The sequence below is a fragment of the Oncorhynchus kisutch genome, linkage group LG15, assembly GCF_002021735.2.
Source record: "Oncorhynchus kisutch isolate 150728-3 linkage group LG15, Okis_V2, whole genome shotgun sequence".
Classification (NCBI taxonomy): domain Eukaryota; kingdom Metazoa; phylum Chordata; class Actinopteri; order Salmoniformes; family Salmonidae; genus Oncorhynchus; species Oncorhynchus kisutch.
The window spans coordinates 43,136,951-43,156,119 of record NC_034188.2 but is presented as its reverse complement, the minus strand read 5'-3'; the positions used below and the strand labels follow the sequence as shown (position 1 = coordinate 43,156,119).

Genomic DNA, 19,169 nt, shown 5'->3' with positions numbered 1-19,169 from the left:
GCATTGCGCGCTGCTTCCCTCTCTGAACTGTCGTTTCCGAAGACAGATGGCATGGTCGAAGAGCAGCGAGGTGATTGATAGATGCAGAAATTGGGTTACATTTGGCATGGTGTCATCGGTAAACTCCAACTCTGATGATTCATAGGAAAGTTGTAAAGTGCACCGTTAAAGCCCCTTGTGGAATGGGCAGGTGTAGAGAGCTGGATGATTCGGGGATACCAGGCTGGCAGGGAAGGGGGGTGATGAGTATTTTATTTTATACATTTTTATTTTGTTTAACCTTTATTTAACTAGGAAAGTCAGTTAAAAACAAATTATTATTTACAATGACGGCCTACCCTGGCCAACCCCTAACCCGGACGACGCTGTGCCAATTGTGCGCCGTTAACTTTTCAGAGGCGATCAATGCTCTCAATTGTGCGCCATCAACAATGGTCTCCGTTAATGGGACCAGTTAGGGATATGACAAATGTTTAAACTGCAATACTTCCGAAAACAGTTGCATCTTTAATAGCAAGCTAGTGAGGGACAGAGAGATAAGTGAGGGGCACAGTATAGGCAGAACCGTGCACTCGGCCTATCTATCTGGAAATAAAAATCTTGCAATGGCATGCTGTGACATATCATCAACGATATGAATACGCTAGGATAATGAGATGAGCGAGATGCAACACTTCACTCTTACACAGCCACACACAGTTTCTGCACATGTGCACGGGTTCTCTTCACGCTGTCACAGCATGGTAGTAAGGGCACCAAAACAGCAGAGAAGTTGAGCCTTGTGCTGTTGCGGAAATATACCCTCTATGCTGTTTACTTTCTGCTACGTAAAAAACGTTAAGGATCCCCATTTTGTTTAAATAATTTGAATGTTTAAACGTTCACATCCCTAGAACCATTATAGGCTAGTACAATTTAGTTGAGTTGTGTAGGTTTATGTAGTACTGATAACACTGTATATAAATGAATTCATCTGCACGGTACTGTATATGCGTCCAATGCTCTGTCATTAAATCACATTACAATACAACACAGGCCAATATTTTCCGTTCCGTTGGACCAATCGATAATGAGGTATCGAGTCCTTTTCTGTCTAATACCACAGTCTATTCATGTCTCTGAATTACAGGAGATGAAAGAGACCGAGGAGCTGGACATCCAACTGAAGGTGTTCAACGAGAACAAGGAGGAGGACTCCATTGAACTCTCCCATCGCCTTGATGACATCCGTGCTGAGATGGAATATCCTTTTGTCCGCCTGTGCCACTGCACCGGAAAAGGGCTGCTGGGAATGAGTGTATTGTGTCGGCCTTACCAGGCTTACAGGTCTAAAGCAGGCATGGTCGGATTCACGAGAGAAGAATTTGAGGATGTATAGTGCAATCTCCCTCACCTATCTCTTACCTGTTTAACCAGGTAAACAATCTCTTCTCACCCTTTCTTGCCTCGGTTCTTCTCCCCCTCTCATCGACATTCCTCATCTCTCGGACGTCTAGATCTTACCTAGATGATGCAAGACACAGAAGGCAGCTGTCAATCACTACCACTTGTTTTGTCTTCAGAACAAACTGTTTATTTTATGGCTATCACTTTTAAGTCTTGTTATGGTACAGTGGATAAATGTTTTAGTGCCGTTGCTTTGGCTGGTACACGAGGTCACTCTTCAGTCACCTTTTTGTTTTGTCTGATTAATCACACCTATGTCCATTTGAGCAATTACCTTACCTTTCTTCTTTTCCGTTTAGTTAGATATGACAAGTTGGTTTCTCCAAGTCGTCCCGCTAGGTCCTCTCAACTGGAAACTTTATGAGTGGTTAAAAGTGAGCCCTAATTGGGTCCCGAGTTTGAGACTTGTTTTAAAGCATATTTGGCCAGGTGCCTAATAATTCAAGGAGCGTCTCTAAGGGCATTGGATGTGTGAAACACTGACATGATAGGTAGACAGTGCAGGGCCAGATACTGTTATACAGATGTTCTCTCTGCCAACCTTTGTCTCCCCAAATCCCACAGTGCTCGAATATCCGCCAATGAGTGCTGTGCTGAGTGACAGTTACTGTTGACGCTCCGAGAAGGAGAGAAAGAGAGAGAGCGAGGGAAGGGGGAAAAAACGGACACTGCACCTGGATTAATGATGTGCTTGAGCAGGTTCACAAATTATCGGGCCCAATGTTTGTTTCCAAGGACAATGTGGTATTGATCTGTGAATAGTCTTCATGATGTGCATGCTAGCTCTACTCTCTGACACACACAAACATGCACACACACAAACACACATTCCCGGCTGCCTCCTCTGTAGCTTGTTTCCCTGCCTGCCTCATGAATATTAACACAGAGAGACGCGTGTCCTCTGTGTCCGGCCCAGGTCCGGGTGCTGAGGGGGTGACTTGGGGCCACTAATGAATATTAATGATGCTGTGGAATAGTGATTGATTGACCCTACCACTGACTGGTCCACATCGCACCTCCACTGCTGCTCATTTTTATTCATGATCCCCAGCTCCACAACATGAGTAGAAGTCAAATGTAGCAAGAGAAAGAGAGCGAGGGAGAAAAAGAGAAGTGTGTGCTTTTGGATTTGCATTGTTCTGTAGGTAGAGCTTTGTTCATGTCTGCTGCTTACTGATAGATGTAGCTGCTTGGACACTTTCCAAGTCCGGGCTTCTTCCATACTTACAGTACCCCCCCCTCAAATACCAGTGTGGTGAGCCTATAATTGCATCTCACCGGCTTGGTAATTCTCATCGACTTCATCCAGGCTAATACAGGAGTGGGAAACGATACTTCAGAGAAGCCTGTATTCCCATCTCCTGCGCTAGCCGAATTTGATATGGGAGAACCGTTTTAATTACAATTGTGGCGGAAGTGAATAGGAAAATGTCAAACAGTGTTAAAAAGGATAGATTTGCACTGATTGCGGTGGCCGGATCATGTGGTGTATGAAATAGTGAGTACAGTTGGAGAGAATGATGTGCGGTGTTCTGTCATTTTGCATGTTATGTCTTTGTACTGATTGTCAGGTGATGCTCATTCATACTAAAGTTAACTTTTCAGAGGCAATCAACGCTCGATTATCATTTAAATATTTTGAGACAATGAGTTTAACAGTTTTTCCATTGGAATGATGTAATTTGCTTTACACAACTTTGACGGGGCCACCCAACTTTGACATGGCCTATTCTAAAAACCCCGAAACGAAGCTAGTCCAACCATGTCCTCTCTCCTCTCCCATAATCTGAGGAAGGCAGGCCCTTGGTCCCTCCTTTTATACCCTCTGGGCAAAAAAAATACACAAATCAGATAGGTTTATTTACTGCTTGCTGACCACAGACAAATGTGAATGAACGCAGAGCCACTGACTGTGAAAGGGGTTCAAACCATACAGTTTATCACGCCACAGTCAGCACGCAAATATTTCAGCAGACATTGTTAAAACGCACATTACATATTATGATGGCTATCGATTTTTCATCCTTCTCAGTTTAACAATGTACTTTCCAACCATACTCTCTTTCCTTGTTTCAGCATGTGTGCACATATTTAAAATCGAAGCTATTTGTTTAGTTTTTATTTTTTTACATGCTTTTCAAACGATGAATATACACGGGAGGATCCTTTCTCAACCAAACAGTTATGCATAACCCCCTCAGACTATTTATTTCTCACTTTTTCTTTACAGTTTTGGGACTGTTTTGTTGTTGTAGTAGTTCAAACAAGATCAAATTAAATCTGGCTATAGATTAAAATCCCATGTAAATATTCCCCTAAACACAGATATACAATAGACTTGATCATGATTTTATTCTGAAATCACACTTGGATATTATTTGTAAAGTCACTTTTGCCTTGATTTGAACGTTGCTTCCTATGGTTTCAATTCCATACAAATCAACTGTGAGATGTGCCAAGTGCTCCATTTCGCAGCCTCTGACAGTTCCTGTTCTTTTTGGAAAACAAATAGCCAGCTATTCAACTCAGAGAAACGGATATAATATATATATATATTTTTTTAAAGACACCACTTTTCTGACAAAAAAAACCCAACAGACAATGATTTCTTATCTGATTCAACAACTATTTTCGACATTAAAAGCCATCGCTCACGCTCTTTGGGGAGCCGAGTTGTCCGACACATAATCAATACCTTTTGCAAGTTTAAGAACACATCTTTTCTCTTCCTCGGACATGACAAGGCACAATCGTGAAGACTTGAATTTCAGCAATATTTTCCACAGTGACTGATCCCCTTTTCATGATTGTCCCTTAAAATATACAAACCCAATGGAGTTTTCATGTGATTAATTTCCTCCTCCTTGAAAGGTGTCAAGTGACAGGTAGACCACAGGGACCATTCTTTATTGCCAATTCCCCTCCTCATGTTAGCTGTTTACTCTTCTGCAGCTCCCCGATGGGAAAACGGATGTGAGGATTTGTCGCAGTGTTTGCTTGTACACAATGACGCCTGTCTGAGTACTTGATTGAGGGGAAAAATTGTAAAGCAAACAAACACCGTGAATCGAGGATCTATCGAAATGATTCTGATGTATTTTAGAATGCACTGTCACTATATTATTAGATTGCTATGAGGAGAGGTAGTGAAAGCTAATAATGGAATTGGTTAGAAAGGGCACATAGATTGTACTGCTGTATATTTTTCCTTTATTAAATCTCTAGTTTTTTTCTGCATGATGCCTAGTACATTTTCACTCATACTGTACAAGCAAAAAGGCCATGCTGTTATATACCTTAATCCCCTTCTCACTGATATGGGTGAGGTGTACCATCTCCTGTCCAACATGGTGAAAGACACTGGATCGGAGACCTACTTCCTGTCCATCCTACAGCACCTCCTTCTCATCAGGAATGACTACTACATCAGGTGACTTCTGCCCCCAAACACCCACGTCTCTTTTCACTGTTTTCACAGGAAGACTGCATTTCCACAATGCTGGTCTTGAGAAAGGCATGAGGCAAACATTTTGATATTAAACAGTTTCTACTCTATACTGTATGTAGCTCTATAGGGGATATACTTTACTCTGTAGAGCTGATGAGCTAATTCTGCATTACCAACACAGAGATGTCCTCTCCTTGACACCATATTCGAGTTGGGCCAGATAACAAAACACGTCACTGACTCCTGTAGATTACAGTGTGCTACGAGCCTTTCAGATGTAAAGCTACTTCCTGCAATCTACCATTTCCCATACATGCTTTTATATCCTTAGCACTTTATTATTATACCTTTATTTCAACAAGGAACACAGACTGAGACCAAGGTCTCTTTTACAGCTGGGCCCTTGGTATACATGTTTACACATACAGTTTAGGTACAATGATTAAGAAACTACACAAGACAAACAAAACGATCACAGATAACACCAAAAATTCTGCAACATATAACATTTACACATAGGTTATTCTACTAACAGCACAACATCTTGCATTGCCTGAAACAGTAACAAGCAATACAAAAATAAAAATGCTCCAATAAATATTTAAAATGGGCAAGGGGGACAAGAGTCTCAAGTTTAAGTTTAGTCTGCAGGCTATTCCATAGGCAGGGAGCGTAACAGGAAAAGGCAGCCATACCCAACTCTGTGGAAATCGCATGGGCCTCAAGTGTAATCCATGCTTGAGACCTGGTTTTAGGAATTCTAATATTGATGAGTGATGATAAATAAGAAGGTAGCTTATTCAGAAAGTGTAGCACTGAGAGGTCAGAAGGCATGCAATCATTAAACATTACCTTGGCAGATGACCTAGCGGTTATAACGTTAGGCCAGTAACCCAAAGGTTGCCAGTTCAAATCCCCAAAAATCTGTTGTTCCGCCCTTGAGCAGGGCAGTTATTAACCCAAGTCAAGTTTCGATTGGACCTTATGTGCAATTGATGATAAAAAGAAATGTAATCCTTTAATTAAAGATTCACATGTCCTCTCAAGGCATCTCTGTCTCTGTCTGTCTGTTTCTCTCTCTTTCCTTCTGTCTCTCTGCCTCTGTCTGACTCTAACCACTGTGTGCAAAGTGCCAGGGTCATATCAGAACAGATCTAATATTCTGTAGTTTTGAACGATTAGGTAATTATTCAAATGGCAGCCTGCCTCGGCAGTGTAAATGTGTCAATCACAGGAAAAAGGATGGAGACTGCGGCGGCTTCTGTGATGGCAATGACAGTGATCAATTTGCTGCTGTGTCAGACTTTTCACAGAATGAACATATTTTACAGAAAAGAGGAAAGAGGATAGACGAGAGAGAGAAGAAGAATTTACCATAGACAAGATGCTGCTCACTCGGCTGGTATGAATAATGCATTCCTCATCTTGTTGGAGAAGGTGAGAAATAGAAAACACATTAAGCAGCGAGTATAGCAAGTCCACCTCAGCACTCCTGTCTGCGTCTTCTCCCCACTACTGACGCCACAGCTCTCCAAAAGGATCACTACAAATGGTCATAAAAAATGAATGTGCTTATTAAAGATAAGCTTTTAAAAATACTTTCCTCTCTGCTCTCTCTCCTCCCCTACTTCACGAGGAAGACATATAATTCCACATACATCATCGGGCTTTGCGAGGTGCGGTCGGTCGGTCTGACTCAAGGTTCTATATCCAGCTTGGCCTCAATTCATCATCAATATATCTTTTTTCGGCTACTTTGAACCTGCATATCTTTTTATGTTCCAGATTAAATTGGCTGGTTGGGAAAGGGTATGTCTTTAATTTTAGATTAAAGGGATCCCGTAAAATCATTTCAGGTTTTGATGAGTTGGACCGTCGTCACTCGCACTGGCTGTCAGGCCAAGTCAGGTGATGGAGCGAAACTTGTCCATAGGTGTATAGGAGGGCTTCTTGATCAAAGGGGCATGCAACAGAGACATGCCTATGCCAATATTCCAGCAGAACGGGGGCTTTGATTTCAAAGGTGTTACAGTGCCTTCAGAACCCCCTTTTTGCTGTGTTATAGCCTGAATTTAAAATGTATTAAATTGAGATTTCTGTCACTGGCCTACTGTAACAAGTGCGCTGAGAGTCAGGAAGAAAGTTCAGGGAGTGAGTGTTTTAATAAATAAACGTAAGATAATACAAAACAAGAAAACACAAACAACGCACAGACGAAAGAGAAACAATAATGCCCGGGGAAGGAACCAAAGGGAGTGACAAACATAGGGAAGGTAATCAGGGAAGTGATGGAATCCAGGTGAGTCTGATGACGCGCAGGTGCGCGTAACGATGGTGACAGGTGTGCGCCATAACGAGCAGCCTGGTGACCTAGAGGCCGGAGAGGGAGCACACATGACACCTACACACAATACCCCATAATGTCAAAGTGGAATTATGTTTTTCAATCTTTTTTACAAATTAATTAAAAATGAAAGTTTAAATGTCTTGCGTCAATAAGTATTCAACCCCTTTGGTATGGCAAGCCTAAATAAGTTCAGGAGGAAAAATGTGCTAATAAACATGGACTCACTCTGTGCTATAATATTGTTTAACATGAGTGGTTACCTCATCTCTTTACCCCACACATACAATTATCTATAAGATCCCTCAGTCAAGCAGTGAATTACAAATTCAGATTTAACCACAAAGACCAGGGAGGATTTCCAATACCTCACAAAGAAGACAACTATTGGTAGATAGGTAAACATGTTAAATGCATACATTGAATATCTCTTTGAGCATGGTGAAGTTATTAATTACACTTTGGATGGTGTTTCAATACACCCAGTCACTACAAAGATACAGTTGTCCTTCCTAATTCAGTTGCCAGAGAGGAAGGAAACCGCTCAGGGATTTCACCATGAGGCAAATGGTGATTCAATGGTTTAAACCAGTTACCGAGTTTAGCTGGCAAGGATGGGAGAACTGAGGATGGGTCAACAACATTGTAGTTACTCCACAATACTAACCTGAATAAAAACATTCCAAAACATGCATCCTGTTTGCAACAAGGCACTAAAGTTATACTGCAAAAAATGTGACAAAGAAATTAAGACTTCGTATTCCCGGGATTGAAAATGTATGTTTGGAGCAAATCCAAAACAACACATTACTGAGTACCACTCTCTATATTTTCAAGCATAGTGGTGGTTGCATGTTGTTATTGGTATGCTTGTAATTGTTAAGGACTGGGGAATTTTTCAAGATAAAAAATGTACTAAATGGAGCTAAGCACTGGCAACATCCTAGAGGAAAACAGTCTGCTTTCAACCAGAGACTGGGAGATGAATTCACCTTTCAGCAGGACAACAACCTAAAACACAAGGCCATATCTACAGTGCCTTGCGAAAGTATTCGGCCCCCTTGAACTTTGCGACCTTTTGCCACATTTCAGGCTTCAAACATAAAGATATAAAACTGTATTTTTTTGTGAAGAATCAACAACAAGTGGGACACAATCATGAAGTGGAATGACATTTATTGGATATTTCAAACTTTTTTAACAAATCAAAAACTAAAAATTGGGCGTGCAAAATTATTCAGCCCCTTTACTTTCAGTGCAGCAAACTCTCTCCAGAAGTGAGGATCTCTGAATGATCCAATGTTGACCTAAATGACTAATGATGATAAATACAATCCACCTGTGTGTAATCAAGTCTCCGTATAAATGCACCTGCACTGTGATAGTCTCAGAGGTCTGTTAAAAGCGCAGAGAGCATCATGAAGAACAAGGAACACACCAGGCAGGTCCGAGATACTGTTGTGAAGAAGTTTAAAGCCGGATTTGGATACAAAAATATTTCCCAAGCTTTAAACATCCCAAGGAGCACTGTGCAAGCGATAATATTGAAATGGAAGGAGTATCAGACCACTGCAAATCTACCAAGACCTGGCCGTCCCTCTAAATTTTCAGCTCATACAAGGAGAAGACTGATCAGAGATGCAGCCAAGAGGCCCATGATCACTCTGGATGAACTGCAGAGATCTACAGCTGAGGTGGGAGACTCTGTCCATAGGACAACAATCAGTCGTATATTGCACAAATCTGGCCTTTATGGAAGAGTGGCAAGAAGAAAGCCATTTCTTAAAGATATCCATAAAAAAGTGTTGTTTAAAGTTAGACACACCAAACATGTGGAAGAAGGTGCTCTGGTCAGATGAAACCAAAATTGAACTTTTTGGCAACAATGCAAAACGTTATGTTTGGCGTAAAAGCAACACAGCTCATCACCCTGAACACACCATCCCCACTGTCAAACATGGTGGTGGCAGCATCATGGTTTGGGCCTGCTTTTCTTCAGCAGGGACAGGGAAGATGGTTAAAATTGATGGGAAGATGGATGGAGCCAAATACATGACAATTCTGGAAGAAAACCTGATGGAGTCTGCAAAAGACCTGAGACTGGGACGGAGATTTGTCTTCCAACAAGACAATGATCCAAAACATAAAGCAAAATCTACAATGGAATGGTTAAAAAATAAACATATCCAGTTGTAAAAATGGCCAAGTCAAAGTCCAGACCTGAATCGAATCGAGAATCTGTGGAAAGAACTGAAAACTGCTGTTCACAAATACTCTCCATCCAACCTCACTGAGCTCGAGCTGTTTTGCAAAAAAAAAAATCAGTCTCTCGATGTGCAAAACTGATAGAGACATACCCCAAGTGACTTACAGCCGTAATCGCAGGAAAAGGTGGCGCTACAAAGTATTAACTTTAAGGGTGCTGAATAATTTTGCACGGACAATTTTTCAGTTTTTAATTTGTTAAAAAAGTTTGAAATATCCAATAAATGTCGTTCTACTTCATGATTGTGTCCCACATGTTGTTGATTCTTCACAAAAAAATACAGTTTTATATCTTTATGTTTGAAGCCTGAAATGTGGCAAAAGGTCGCAAAGTTCAAGGGGGCCGAATACTTTCGCAAGGCACTGTACATGGAAGTTCCTTATCAAGAAGACAGTGAATGTTTCTGAGTGGCCTAGTTACAGTTTTGACTTAAATCTACTTGAAAATCTATGGCAAGACCTGCAAATGGTTGTCTAGCAATGATCAAAAACCAATTTGACAGAGCATGAAGAATTTAGAAAATAATAATGGCCAACATTTGTGGCTTATTTTATTTTCAGTAATTAATCTGCGAGTGCCATGCTTAACAAATGGGAGCAATTCAAACCCCTGGTAAATATAGAGCAATCTCCTCTTTTGGAGAGGAGCGATATGGGGATTACACTGGTCTTGTGGAGCAGGGGGTTGGGAGGGGAGCTTGTGCTGGTGCTAGAAGCCAAATAGAGGGGGAAGGTGACAGAATGAAAGATGGAAGGACTGGTGCTGGGGACGTACAGTGCTTTCATAAAGTATTAACACCCCTTGACTTTTTCCACATGTTGTTGTTACAAAGTTGGATAATAATTGATTTAATTATAAAAAAATAATAATGTCAACAATCTAAACAGAATACTGTGTCAAAGTGGAAGAAAGCCTTTATTATTATTTTTTTTAATGTAATTTATGGAAAGTAAAATACTAATGTATCTTGATTATATAAGAATTCAACCCCCTGAATCAATACATGTTGGACTCACATTTGGCAGTGATTACAGCCCTAAACATAATGCTTTGTATTCAGGACCGTGCCTTATTGAAAACAGGATGCATGTTTTGGAATCATTTTTTGGGGGCTTCCTTCTTTTCACTCTGTAATTTATGTTAGTATTGTGGAGTAACTACAATGTTGTTGATCCATCCTCAGTTATCTCCTATCCAATGTTCCCTCTAAACTGCGCATGTGCACGGGCGCACAGTATCCCTGAGACTACTGTGCAGTTCCCCGGGACTGTCTTGTAGAATAAATATCAGCCCACAGAGAGAAGCACGAGATTGAACTTCACTCAACTTTCTAGAGTTTTTCCCTGTTAGTTAACACTATCAACTTTTCCCTTTCCTGTGGCAACTGTGATAGAATCAACGCAATATTACCCACTTTCAATGCAACATACCGAAAACAAAACAAAGTATACAAGACTTTGTATGAAAAACTAACTTTGCAAGATATTTTAGGCAGAACGCATCGGAATAGGATTCTATTGCATTGACATAATGACAAAGCCCGTACTCCACACAGACTGACCGGTGCGTCATTAAAAATCTGAGCTGCAGTAGCCCTATAGGCACATAGACCATTGCCATATATGGATCTGTGCCATTTACTTTGAACTGGACTATTTACAGCATGAGCGGTTTTGAGTAGATGCCCTTGTTTTGAGATCAAAGCGAGAGCTGTATGTAGGCACGTGTGCACATTTTGTTCACATTTTGTTCACATAATTTTCTAGTTAGTAAGTTATTAGCCCAGTTAAAGATAATTTGTAGTCAGCAATAGGGGAGTGATTGCTTCCTACAAGAGCAGAAAACGTGTGCATTTGAAAAGCTAGTAAGGTAAAGTGCTTTTTTTGTATTTAAAGGGGAGTGTTGTATTTTGAGACAGGCTTGAATAAGCTAAGTAACCAACAGGCAGAGGGTAGCATAATTTGTCTGATTCTCTGTAATAATGGTATGGGAATAATAATGCATTTTATTTTGTAAAGTGGTTTCTTGCATCAAACAGCACAACAACATTTTCAGTCACCTTGTCTGAAGGACAAGTGGATAAACAGGTTAATTTCAAGCCCTGAATGTTTCCGCTCTGCAGGCCTGAAATTTGAAGGAACATTGCTCCTATCACAGCCATCGTTTAAAAACCATTGGCCTCATTGTGAAATGCCTGAAAGGTTTGCTTCCGACTTCCTTCCTCTCTGGCAACTGTAAGCCATGTTGTCACTTGGCACCTGTATCTTTGTAGTGATTGGGTGTATTGATACACCATCCAAAGTGTAATTAATAACTACACCATGCTTCATTGTGTTACCCATCTACCAATGGGTGTCCTTCTTTGCGAACCATTGTAAAACATCCCTGGTCTTTGTGGTTGAATCAGTGCTTGAACTTCACTGCCAGACTGAGGGACCTTACTGATAATTGTATGTGTGGGGTACAGAGATGAAGTAGTCATTCAAAAATCATGTTAAACACTATTATTGCACACAGAGTCCATGCAACTTAGTATGTGACTTGTATTATGTGACATTTTTACTCCCAAACTTATTTAGGCTTACCATAACAAAAGGGTTGAATACTTTTTGACTCAATACATTTCAGCTTTTCATTTTGTAAACATTTCTAAAACATAATTCTACTTTGACATTACGGGGTGCTGTGTGTAGATCAGTGACACAAAATCTCAATTTAATCCATTTTAAAATCATGCCGTAACACAACAAAATGTGGGGTGTGAATACTTTCTGAAGGCACTGTATGTTGACTTCTGGTGCCCTGCCCTGTCCAGGCTCTGGTAGGGCTTGACAGTTCTGGGTCACTCGCTCGCTGCTTCCCTTCCCCAGTTATCTCAGTGGTGGTGGCAAGGAGGAGCGGGGGATGCCGGGAAAATAGGGCAGCTTATTGAGATAATAATGTGGTCTACATCGGTGACAGTCGTAAGCCGGGTTAGCGCTAAGCCACACAGGGGCGACGTGTGCTCGCTCGTTATCATCACGAGTGGGCGAATCCAGTCGTTGGAACAAAACATTTGCCATTTCATGCTTACAAAAACGTTGTGCTTAATGGAAATCTGGTTTGACTTGTTTTGGTTCTTCTAATATCTGTTTACGTTATGATAAGGACTGCCCACATTTTAGAGGGAACCACCATTTGCTCCTTGTCATCACAAATAAAGCCCCACATATAATGCATATAGTATAAGCAGAAATTAGATCATGTCAATTGTTTGTCAATATGCTCTTGCACGTGTTTCCCCATTCATATTCAGAGCTCTGCACTTTTGTTTTTTTGACGTGATCTCTCTGAAATTAAATGCATCCCGACAAATCCAGCCTATCTAGTTCATAAAGAGGCCTCCGCTCAGAGGAATTTGTCTATTTGAGCCACATCAATGCTCTTACCCCCTGCTCTCCTTTCCAAAAGAAGTAGAAAAAGAGCAGGACTTTGAAACAAGCTTTGATTTTCTTATCTGCATCATAGCCATGTTATGATATCAGCCTTCTGAGCCTCCCCACCACTCACCCTGAGTATCAGTGAGAAGCATTGCGTCCGACGACAGAAGCCAAGAGGAAATTAGAGCACAGCAAATCTGCCGTCCACAGATTGCTGGCACTCCTAATATAGGCGTCCCTCAGATCTTTCTGTGTGGGAGGAAAACATATTAGGGTACATGAGGACCGGCTGGCAGCTGTGCCTAACCTCCTTCACCCACAGTGTGATTATGAGGCTTCTCACATAGCCACAGTACAAAATGACTCTCTGTCTCTGTGTGTGCGTATATGAGCGGTTCCAGTTCTCCATTGACACTGCTTTTTAGTCCAGGACTAGGCTTAATTTATCTGAGAAACTGCCCCATATAGTCTATGCACATTTTTTTTTAACAGTGTACAGTAGTTCACCGGCTGTCACTCAGTCAACATCACTTTAATTAAGCAAACTCAGATAGTTGTCCAATGAAGTTACAACTATCTGGAGTGTAGGTTATACTTCTACATTCACGTATTTTTTGTTTCACACCGATCATTGCTTTCCATGCAGTTTCATAATGCCCTGAGGAAGTAATCCTAATCAAATAAGTTGGCATAGGCATCATAAAGTAAGTGTGATATGACTGGCAACAACTTCTCGTAACCTGGAAAGATCCACATTCATTTTGTGAATCCCGGATTTAACTAGCATTGACCGGGAGCAAGTGATAAATTATCCATGTACCTCGAGTGTGGATTTTTGAGCCGGGCGATAGTTCCTCGGAAACGATCCCTAATCATTAAAATGCAGTCTCCGTGTGCTCGGGGGGAGAGGAGATGAGACATTTCTGGTGGGAAAATTGCATTTCTGCTGGCACCATTCAAGGTCATGCTTGGAACCTAATTATTTGCCACTACGGGACTCAGCTTAAGTTGACATTGTATTTGCTAAATGTCACTCGCAATTAAAGTTGATAATATAACTGGGGAAAGGTCACACGCCAACCTGTGTGGTGTGAACATGAGCCCCGGCTGACGATACCCCCTCGCTATGTCACCCTCCCAAAACACGCAGACATGTTTTCCATGCCATTGTGCTTTTAATTAGACACATTACACTGATTAGATTAGCATTTTTGGTTTATGAGCACCCTTAATTGGCAAAGATGATTGCAAATTAGGCGAGCGGGCATCGTGACGGTTGGCCGCACTCCCCGTTTGTCACCTTGAATGGACGCGAGCCAAACCTCTCCGAGTTCTACACCACCGAGATTAATTTAGTGATTTCAAGATCTGCGCAAAAGCAAGTGATCAAATTTGATATATAAAAAAATTTCAACTGTGAAACCTTTTCGATCTGGCATTCTGTGACCTCTAAGGTTAACTAAGGGGATCATTTGTGGAGAATTAGGACTGAGTAAGTTTGTCATTTTCCTGTTCTTGGTGTGTATGCTAAATGTGTTGTGCTTGGCTCCCTGCTCTCTCAGGCCCCAGTACTACAAGGTGATAGAGGAATGTGTCTCACAGGTGGTCCTCCATCGCAGTGGGATGGACCCAGACTTCGGATACAGGGAGAGATTGGATGTAGACTTCACCCACCTCATCGGTAGGTCTGCCAGATTATCTGTGCTTCCTCTGACATTAAGAAGGGTGAATTTGCACCCAAGTAGGTAACCATTATACACTGATGTCATTATGAACACATTTTAAACCGTTTTTTTGTTGGTTTCTGCTTTTGCCTCCTAGGTCGCCCTCACCTACATATTGTACAGACAGAAAGAAAATTAGAGTTTAAATCACTATCTGTTTTTTTTTATGCTAGTCTTGTTGATTCAGTATAAATTACATTTTGTCTTCAAGTCTGTCTAAATCATCCTCTGACATATTTTTCCGCCAACACGGTGGGGGATGTCGCTATATTCCGTTGCCATTCTATTATTATCTCCCCCCCTCCCCCCGAGAGCCTACCCAGAAACACCTGCAGCTGCTTGACATATATAAGATAAGGTAGTCTGATTATGCATACATAATACATTATCTGTTAGGTGTGACTGTGGCACATCATGTCTCATCATAAGCTCATGGAGATTTCACAAGGTTTTCACTCTGCTGAAGACATTCATCAGCAGCTTTCCAGGAATCATAGAGGAAACCATGTCTGTTTGCCCTAAATTAGATATGCAATCATTCATTGTCTTCAAATAGAGACAATATCATGAAATAACTGAGATCTCCTTTCTTTTTTTTTGGTCATTGTCACTAACAGTTCTGTGACTTGCCAACAAAGGCTCATTAAAAGTTTCCAAGCCCATCCATGAAAAACATATTAATGTTAGATTTTCTAACTTTTTTTCTATCGCTGTGCTTTAATGAGTTGAAAACAAATGTTTCGGGGCTTGGTTTTTTTAAATGAAGGTCAGCAAACCTGCCGAACAGAATACAAATTCCCAGGGGGATATGTGGAAAAGAAGGAGATGACAGGTTCTTCACTCATTACCTCTATTTCCTTTCTCTTTCTCTCTCTCTCTCTCCGTTGTAATATTCACTTTACGTTTGATTTGGAGTCTTAAATAGGATGTTAACAATGTACAGTATAATTGAGAGAATCAGAGTCACTTCATGGTTGCTTACTGTCGTCACTGCTGTCGGCCCCTTTTGTCTTACAGATCAGTGCGTGGATAAAGCCAAAGTGGATGAGAGCGATCTGAAGGCTGCTGAGTTCTCCAAGAAGGTGAAGTATAATGCATCAACCTCTCAATGCCATTGGTATGCCACCACCACACTCCCATCAGAAACGTTTTTCCACCTAGAGCTCCCAGACAAGCTATTGATTTCTGGGCCCTGATCAATAGCTGGCAACAGAAGTACATGATCTGTCTCAGTTTTGCAAGGATCAATGCCGATGCTCCAACATATAAACGTGTTTGTGTCCGCGACGGGGTGCGAGTTACGATATGTACAGATACTGTTCAGAACCCTTTATGGACATGTCATTGCAATAGGGGCCTTCAAATAATCAGTTTTCTCATGTATTACCTTATTACTTTAGGTCATTTTGTGCATCAAAGACACACCGGAGAGGAAACGGTTCAGCAAACTCTTTGAGATGTGTTTTATGAGTTAGGTTTTAGAATAAAAGCTACAGTGTTTAAGGAAGAATGGAGTCTCCTCTCATCCACTCAGCCCAATGTGATAGCATACCTTCTGATGCTTTTATATACTTTAGAACTGGGTTGCAGTACTTTATTAAGCGTCCACACTCATCTTCAAAGGAAGGACAAATGTACTTTATTCCAATGTAATGATAGACAGCACATTTAATCAGTTGACACGGTATATTTTTCAGTACAACAGTAATACTGTGTGAGTCATTGGTCCATCCAACAGAATCCTCCAGAAGTGTTGTGACTCAGACCATTATGTCTGATTAAAGGCAGGGTAGAGTTTGGTACTCAAGGTACTCCTCTCTAAAGGCTTGGTCAAGTATCACCAGCCAGCAGATGCCTCCACTCCCCACATCATCCCTGCCTCATCCCTGCCTCGTTTAGCAGATGCTCTTATCCAGAGTGACTTACAGTAGTGCATACATTTGTGTACATCTGAGGCGTTCTGGAATGCGAGCAGTGACCGCTCCTGTGGTGACAGAGAAAACATTGTCCTGACACTGGTTGCTTTCCCACAAAGGTTAGGTCCATCACCAACACATGAAAGCCAGACCCAAAACACAGACAGAAGACGACGGGGTAGAGGGCATGCGAGGCTGTGACAAGTGCATGCGAGGCTGTGTTTTTTTGTGTGTGTTGACATGCCCCGCAGTAGGCCCTTCTCTTGAGACACCCTGGCCCTAACCAGAGTGTGTGTGTGTGTGTGTGTGTGTGTTTGTGCTGTGTTGAATTGTTGCAGTTCGATGAGGAGTTCAGCGCTCGGCAGGATGCCCAGGCCGAGTCCCAGAAGAAGGAGGAGAAAATCAAAGAGCTGGAAGGGCAGATCTGCAACCTGAAGACCCAGGTAATGACACCAGAGGAGAGGGGGGGATGCACACCCACAACCCCAAACTGCAGTCTGAAGCCACATGCTCTCCATAGAGGTTTTGTACAAACCCAGTATTGACAAGAGAATGGGAAATAAAGGAAACACTAAACCAAGATTGGGGCTAGCATCTAACATTGATCACATCATATGAAAGAAGGCATTTAGTTGTTTCTCCAAAGCATGATGGTCCAAGTTAATCCGGTTGTGAGGAAAATGACTTTTACTAATTTGGTCAAATTGAAACCTTTCTACCCCAATCACGGATGCGAGACTCCTTCTAAGTGGGTATTTTTCAGCCATGTGGGAGCGTTTGATTCAATAAAGGGTCAATCTCCTTTTTAAAATCTTGCATTCGATATTGGGTGAATTGCTCCATGGGAGCCTGTTCCATGCAATTGTATCATCAAAGAGATGGATTGCATTTATTCTCTGGCCTTGGCATCCCTGTCTCTTCCAAACAAAACTCCTCAAACCTGAGCACAGAAAATTACTGCTATTTCCTCCTTAACCCAATTTTAAACACTTCAGTGCTGCCTTGAGACGAAAGGGCAGTTTGCTTCCCTGCTTACCGAAATTTAATATAAACCAATGCTGAAAGATGGCATGGCATCCAGTATCCGAGATTGTTTTTCTCCAAACTAAATTCTGTTGCAGTTGCAAATGTCCACGCTCCCCCATCCCATCCCTTTTCCGCACCTGCACATTTAGCCCTGTCACGCATCGCCGGGACTTTTCCCAAAGACAAGTCGCTATCATTAAGAACCCTGGCAGCCTCAACGACCATTTATTCTCATTTAGGTGCAGCGCGCGGCTTGGCCTTCTTCCTGGCCAGGCCAAGGCTAAGTTCCTTTTCTTTCTTCCCCCGATTGCACTTCATTTGTGTGCAGTCCTCACTCCCCCACTTCATTCGCCTGAGTGCCATGTCGACACTCGTTACCTGCTCTCTCGGCCAAACTCGTTCATCATTCGCTCAGCGCCCCAACGACTGCCCACCTGCCTCCCGCACATATTCATGAGGCCGCCACGGTGGCTGGGGCTCCTCCGCACCTCCTCCCCCCTCATCACTTTCTATCGTCCCTTATTTTTCTTCGCTCTCTATCACTGCCTTTCTATCTCCCTCTCTATCTTTCTCTTTCTCCTGCTCTCTTTCTGCATCAGGCAGCGTCAGACTCTGCTTACCTGCTTTCCCTGAGTGCTGCTTTTTATGTCCTCTTTTTCTAGGCTTTCCCCCCCCCCCAACCCCACCGCCTAACAGGCCCCCAGTCTTTTGAAGCCAGTCTGTTTGTGGTGCATTAACAGGTAGTGTAGCAGAGTGAAGCCCCCGAGAGTCAGCTCCTTCTCTTCCTGCCGTCTGTGAACGCTCCTTCAAATGCCTCGGTGCGGCTGGAGCTTTGCACATCAACAGACATCTGCCTCAGCAGGGAAACATCTAATGCGCTCAGTGAGAGCTCCCATGAATATGGCTACAAGTTCTTCAAGTAACATCCCGTGGGTGTGTTGGCACGGCCTAAAAGGGGGGGCGATGTTAACACGTATGTTGTCACACACTGCATGGCAGGAATGCGCTCATGGTCAAATTGGTTCCTTTATTAAATGTGTTTCATAAGGTCGTTTTCCCAAAGGGTTTCTCCTATTGCACTGGAGGCACGTAGAGGGACAGAAAGAGAGAGACCCGTGCCTCTTGAGTAGGAGGTAGGAGGTTGCTCAGTAGGAAAGCTCTTGCTAAGAACAGACACGCGTCGTCAATTTGATCTCTTCAGGCATAGTGCATGTGTCATAGCTCTCAATATGTCCACGGCTTCCTGACACATATTATTTTGTTTATCTCACAACACGTTATCAGGAGGTACACATTTTGTAATCACAGCAAAACTTTGGTTGCGGTGTGGAAATCTTGCAATGCAGCACAATTGAAAAGGAAAATGTAGGCGCTAGCAAGATACTCCCATTTTAATAAGACAATTATTTAAATTATAAAGTGTGTCCTTCTTGATGATGTAGCCTACACAAAGACTAGACATACAGGCCTTTTTCTTCCTTTGAAAACTTAGTTTATAGTCGACCTGTTTAAAAGGGTTGAAACTGCAACAGCCGAAGGACTAAAGCCTTTGTATTATGCAACCTAATCCACCTCTGACA

The 19,169-nt window shown here is 42.0% G+C and overlaps 1 protein-coding gene across 6 annotated transcripts in view; it reads left to right on the top strand.

Moving 5' to 3' along the window:
* The window catches only part of LOC109904740 (protein diaphanous homolog 2), a 624,432-nt gene that overhangs the window by 186,316 nt on the left and 418,947 nt on the right, over positions 1-19,169 (top strand). For all 6 annotated transcript variants that reach the window (XM_031790312.1, XM_031790311.1, XM_031790310.1 and 3 more), the window contains 5 exons: positions 1,130-1,242; positions 4,760-4,876; positions 14,486-14,604; positions 15,665-15,729; positions 16,902-17,006. In XM_031790312.1, the coding sequence (XP_031646172.1) occupies positions 1,130-1,242; positions 4,760-4,876; positions 14,486-14,604; positions 15,665-15,729; positions 16,902-17,006 (519 nt within the window). The remainder of the gene's footprint in view (positions 1-1,129; positions 1,243-4,759; positions 4,877-14,485; positions 14,605-15,664; positions 15,730-16,901; positions 17,007-19,169) is intronic.